The 6417-nt window shown below is 46.8% G+C and overlaps 1 protein-coding gene across 2 annotated transcripts in view; it reads left to right on the top strand.

Moving 5' to 3' along the window:
* Positions 1-5718, top strand: part of Ppp1r3b (protein phosphatase 1 regulatory subunit 3B) — an 11294-nt gene extending 5576 nt beyond the window's left edge. For both annotated transcript variants that reach the window (XM_013351991.2, XM_005362523.2), the window contains exon 2: positions 1555-5718. In XM_013351991.2, coding sequence (XP_013207445.1) covers positions 1583-2437 — 855 coding nt within the window. In that variant the 5' untranslated portion in view covers positions 1555-1582 and the 3' untranslated portion in view covers positions 2438-5718. The remainder of the gene's footprint in view (positions 1-1554) is intronic.
* The last annotated feature ends 699 nt before the right edge of the window (positions 5719-6417 follow it).

Raw genomic sequence — 6417 nt, forward strand, 5'->3', positions numbered from 1 at the left:
ACCACACCACCACTATCCAGCTGGTTCTAATTTTTATGGCAACTGTTGTCACCTGTCTGCAAAGCAAATACCTCCTTGTATGTCCAAGTATAAAGAAATAAACTACTCAGTCTTTTTCTAAAGAAAGATAACTAGACCATAAAAACCTCCCCATAAGTTCAGTGAAAATAAATCCATGTCCATTCTCATCATTGAATCCCAGTGTATAACAGCATGATACCTGATGCATGGCAAACACCAAGTCAATATTTGTCTTAAAAATATGATGCTTTTGTATTATTAAGCCAGGATTTGCTATTAAAGCCATAAGGAGCTCACACTTTATACCTGCTAAACTGGTTATCTTTCAAAAAGATGAAAGTTGTAGAAATGCAAATTAATACAACTACTACAAAAATACTGTGGTGTTTTCTCAAAAAAATTAAAAATTAAGTGACTGTGTGACCCAGCAATTGTGCTACAGGGTGGTTATTCAGAGGGCAGGAAATCAGTGCATTGAGGTGACATCCATAGTTCCATAATCATGTAACACCACACAACGCCAAGATATAAAATCTAGCTAAGTGTCTCTCAGTGGATGAATGGACAAAGAACATGCCTTATGTATGCCCAGTGGAGTGCTGTTCATAGAGACAAAAATGGAATGGCGTCATTGTAGAACCATGGAGATTGAGCCTAGAGGGCACTGTGTTAAGTGCAATAAGCCAATCACAGAAAGGCAAATGCACATAGTCAAGTAGACTCTAAAAATTAGGCAAGACATTGAATATGTAATAGAACGGTGGCTACAATAGTCAGTGAGAATATAGATTTGAAAATTGCTTAGAGTAGATTTTAAATATACTCACCTCACCTCCCAAATACAAGGAAATGTGTGTTAAGTGTGTCAGCCATTCCACAAGGTGCGCATACGGTTTCTGTTGCATTTATTTATTTAGTGTGTGCCTGTCGCATGTGTAAAAGTCAAAGGACAGTTGTGGGGATGGTTCCCTCCATCCTCTGTGGGTCCCAGGGATTGAAGTGACCCTGTGAGGCCTGGTGGCAAACACCTCTGCTTGCTGGGTCATTTCTTCAACTTTGAAACAGAAACAATTTGTGTTTGTCAAATAATAAATAGACTTCAGTGTTTACCAAACACAATCATCAGATCAGCTCCTTGTGGGGCATATACTCCACATAACGGGGGGGGGGGATTCTTTCAGTCAAATAAATGAGTAATTGTGCAAACAATAGAAAACCATAATTCTTAATGCCCTTTTTATTTCCTTCTGTGGTATATTAGCATACAGGAGGGCCCAGGATATCCTAGCAGAAAAACTCATGAATTAGCCTTGAAACTATTGAGTTCCACGCTCTTCTCTTTGTTGTTTTAATCTTAGCTTCTCTTTCTAGCTGCCTACTCCCCTCCCCACCTTCTCTGAAACCTGTGTCCTGTTGAGACCACAGGGGAGTGCTCCAGCAGAAAGGTGGCATTGTTTGTCAGTCTCCGCCAGAGTGACTGTTTAAACACCTCTCTGACCTCTTTACTGTTTTCTCTCATCTCCCTTTGGCCAGATTTCTAGCCCGCTCGTCTAGTCCCGTGATGGCTGTGGACATAGAATACAGCTACAGCAGCATGGCCCCTTCTCTGCGCCGGGAACGCTTTACCTTCAAGATCTCCCCAAAGCTGAGCAAGCCCCTGAGACCCTGTATTCAGCTGGGCAGCAAGGACGAAGGCAGCGGCCTGGTGGCCCCCACAGTGCAGGAGAAGAAGGTGAAGAAGCGGGTGTCCTTTGCTGACAATCAGGGGCTGGCCCTGACAATGGTCAAAGTGTTCTCGGAATTCGATGACCCGCTAGATATTCCGTTTAACATCACCGAGCTCCTCGACAACATCGTGAGTCTGACGACAGCGGAGAGCGAGAGCTTTGTCTTGGATTTCCCGCAGCCTTCCGCAGACTACTTAGACTTCAGAAATCGGCTTCAGACCAACCATGTCTGCCTGGAGAACTGCGTGCTGAAGGAGAAAGCCATTGCGGGCACCGTGAAGGTCCAGAACCTGGCATTCGAGAAGGTTGTGAAGATCAGAATGACATTTGACACCTGGAAAAGCTTCACAGACTTCCCTTGTCGGTATGTGAAGGACACTTACGCTGGTTCAGACAGGGACACGTTCTCCTTTGACATCAGCTTACCTGAGAAAATTCAGTCTTACGAAAGGATGGAGTTTGCCGTGTGCTATGAGTGTAATGGCCAGGCCTACTGGGACAGCAACAAAGGCAAAAACTACAGGATCATCCGGGCTGAACTCCGATCCCCTCAGGGAGTGATTGAGCCATACAAGGGACCAGATTTTGGAATATCCTTTGACCAGTTTGGAAGCCCCCGGTGTTCCTACGGCCTGTTTCCAGAGTGGCCTAGCTACCTGGGCTATGAAAAGTTGGGACCCTACTACTAGTGAGTGCCCTGGACAGTCTGACTCTGATCCAGATGGGGTAGAGACCGCAAGACAAGAGTGAAGCTGAACTGCCACTGGGCAGGGTCTTTGAAAAGACAGGATCCTGTTCACCTCTTTTGTAAACCAGCAATTCAGGCACGCTTCCGTCACGGCTGGTTCCTTGCTCAGAGGAGAGCAGGTGAGCTGGTCCTCTGTGGCATCCAGGTTGGCCACAAAGGAAAGCACAGGACGGTGCCAGGGTGGTCTGGAGAGGAGCCAAGCGGGCAAGAGTGGAGGAAGCTGGCCTCTCCTCTACCATTGGATATGCGAAGTCAGTCACCCAGAGGCCACCAGTCTCCAGCCTTCTCCAGCCTGACCATTGACCTGGTGGGGGGGCCCTGCCCACCCTCGGGGGGGCGTGGGCTGCCCACCCTTACGTTTCTTCACGTTGCCGTCATTCCACATATCCTCAGAGTGGCCTTTACCCTGGCTCTGTGACACACTAGCCTGATAGCCCGCAACTGCAGAAGAGGGACGGAGGCTGCCCCGTTCTGTGCAAGCTCCTGCTCCACGGTTCCTTTCTTCTCCTCCACAGCCCAGCCAGTGATCCAGACAAGATAATCAAAGCAAATAAGTAGCTTGTGGCCGGAATAGGCATTTCCTCTCCCCTTTTCCTGACCCCTTCTTTATATTCCAATAGGGGGCACACACCAGTTACTAGAAAGTCACTGATCTCCTTTTGGAGTCAGCTTTGTGACCAGGTGGGACAGTCGAAAGTTCTAGCTTTTCCCCTTGGCTTTTGGGGGCGCTTTCTAAGCACTCAGTTTCACCCCCAAATTACCGGAAGGCTCAGTGACTAGCTCTTTGCCAGGCTGGTGCGTGAGCTGCTTTGGTCACGGGAGAATCGTAGCTCTCCTCTCCTGGAGCGTCCACTTCAATGCTGCATCTGAGACTTTCAAACAGCATGTTTGGGATATCCTTGAAGCCTCCAGAAAATGCTTCAATTTGTCACAGTATACAGTTACATTCGGAACGCTTCACAAGCCCCCAAGGACCTTGATTGGGAGCTTTTATTTATGATGTGTATTGTAAAGGGGAGGGGAGAAAAACCTCACCGAGTTTTTCTATGCTATTTTAAACGTTTGTCAACTCTGAGGTATCAGAGATGAATTTTTTTCTGAACCATATTGGACTGCAGTGTATTATCAAGTGGTATTTCGAGACTCCTGGAACTGTTACCATCGGATGGACCCCCACAACCTGTGATTTTCTCTTGGGCAAATTAAAATTACAGGGAAGTTGGAAAACTATTTTTACATGCATATTTGTAGAACTCTAGGGGCGTTGTTTTGTTTTGGAAAATTGGTAAAATGTCTGTTTAATTTTTTTCTTGCTGAAGCAAAGTTTCCCTGAGGCTAGAGGGAAAGAGGTGCAGAGTATCATGGATTCAGGGGTGCACGGGGAGGCGCTGAACATGACATCCTGGGCTCTCTGGCTTTGGAAGTTAGCATCAGGCAGGTAGCAAATGTTTTTGATCTTAGCATGTGTGATTTTTTTTTATCTTTTTTTTTCCACTTTTGAAGTTTAAAGTGTTTTAACTTTTTAAGTGCTATTTTGTCTGATTTTCTTATCCCTATATCTGGTATTGGTCTGTACCATGTGCTTTGTGGCCCTCCCAGATGGGTAGCGCTCTAGGGTTGCATGCTGATGTCTGTGGGAAAATCACATTCGTAAGTCGGGTTGAAGTCAGGTGGGGTTGTGCGTTGTATAAGCATGCCATATCTCTGCTAGATGGATGTACTTTAAGTGTTCCAGTTATGGTGATTGGAGCTGCTAGATTTAAATTGGATGCAAGCAAAACTGAGCTCTTATGGGTCATACAGTTCATCTTGGGCTAAGTTTTCTTTTCCTGCACGGTTACTCAAGAGTAGCAGACTAGAGATCATTTTCAGAAGAAAAGAGCCCCCACTAACTAGAGCATGAAGTCTGTTCAGTGGTGTGGAATGGTGTTCAGACATTCCGTGTCATAACATGAGATATGGTAATTCCACATTATTTATCCCCTCTGAAGCAGATATAAACCCCCTCCCCCTTTTACCCAGATTTGTCCCAGCTTTCTTGCTAGGGGCGCTGATTGAAAGCCCTTAGCCAGCACACCTGGGATAAGCACCCCAGCGCTCAGCCCAGAGGACGTGTCTTCACCTGCTTGCCAAGACTCTTCTTCACTTCCCTCCTCATTGCTGTCACTCACTGAGACTCTGAAGACTCTCTGTACAACCCTCCTCCTTCTGACCCAGTCTGTCCCGTGACTCTGAGATAGCCCCGGGAGCTGCCTTGAGAGACTACGCTTTGCTCCTAGCTAACCATTGTAGACAAACCTACACGCCTCAGAGGGTGACAGGCCCCTTGCTTGAAGATCCCTTGGCAAACTTGGCCTGGAGATCTGCCTTCGTGCAACCCTTGGTTACGGCGATGAATGGACCCTGACTCCAGTGTCCATCCCAGACACTATAATCCAGGAAGGGAAGGGCAACTCTATTTCTGTTTCATATTTATTTCCCCAAATCCTCTGGGATGCTTTTGCAGAATGGCTACAGTAAATAAGCTGGGCTACGAAATTTCATCTGGTAAAACAAGTTTTCCGTGCTTCTTACAAGAAGCATATGAGTGCTGTGTGAACTCTTTATAGGAAAGCTAGTAAGAAATAGTGGAAGTCTATAGCTCTCCAGAAATGGAAGCAACTTGAATCAACGGTTCAAGTTGTTTTATCCCTGAGATGTAAGCTGCATGCTGGCTGTTTGTTCCAGGAAGGTCTTCACGTACCTGGAGATAAGTTGTTCCAGAAATCATGGAATCTTCCCTATAGCGGGATCTTCCCTATGAGACAGTCTGGCAGCGGTCCTGAAGCAGAGGACAGGAAGTCAGGAGCGGTAGTTCCTCCTGCTGCAGGCTGTAAGGTACCCCCAGCTCAAACCACAAAGCTGTGAGTGTTTCCACAGTTTTGCTGCTCGTTCCCAGAGGACCCCCCCCCCGCCCCGGGCCATGAGGACTTCTAGACTATGACAGGATAGGATACTTTTGCTTAAATGTGAATATTCAGCGGATGGCTTGTCCTCCTCACCCTATTCCTAAAAGTGCCTTGTCCAAAACCTCCTGCATGGTTTTAAGAAATATTTTTGTACACAATGGTAGAGGGGAAATGCACTTTATAAAATCACAAGAATGGCTGTTTTTTTTGTGTGTGTGTGGTGGAAGAGAATGGATTGTTTGTATATGTCTCAAAAACAAAAATGTAATAAATACTGAAAAAAAAAAATCACCTGAAACTATCCTTCTATTTTTAGCGTCTGAGGAAGGGGAGCCACATTTTCAGTTAGTGGGGTTTTTTGTTTTGTTTACACATCTTGCTTTTTTTTTTTTTTTTAAGGTTTAGGTTGTATTCAGTGGATTTGGGGAAGCCAAAAGGCTTGCAGAGGGGAAGAGGCTCATTGCTTCCGGCTGTGTGGCAGTGAAGGCAGGTGATAGCCTTCGCCACTCACAGATGGGAAAGGGAACAGGGGTGACTGTTGTCCTCTACCCCCCAAGGTCATGGTTCTTTCTCCCCTCTCACAGTTCTTGAAGGAAGGGCGGACAAATGTGTGGGTTTGGACGATCGTGGATAAACTACCTGTGGCTGTCACAACTTTGAACGGCTTTGATCGCACAGCCTCGGTGTCCAGGGAAATAAGCCACCTTCTGGTGTGGCCTCCCTATCCCATTGGCTAGCAGACCCGCACCCTAAGTGAGATTTTCAGGAAGTTCTATAGAAAGGATGGGGGAGAAAGGAGGAAGGGTGAAGTGTCTGCAGCCCTCAGCCTTCCTGGGAAAGCTCACGGCAGCACAGCTGTGGGACGGGACGAACGGCAGGGCGGACAAAAAGTGTGCAGATGCCGCCACGAGCCCCGCACCTAATGCGCAGATACAGCCGCGGGCTCCATCCACAGCTGCGCGGCTTGAATGTG

Source organism: Microtus ochrogaster, linkage group LG7_11 (assembly GCF_000317375.1).
Source record: "Microtus ochrogaster isolate Prairie Vole_2 linkage group LG7_11, MicOch1.0, whole genome shotgun sequence".
Lineage (NCBI taxonomy): Eukaryota > Metazoa > Chordata > Mammalia > Rodentia > Cricetidae > Microtus > Microtus ochrogaster.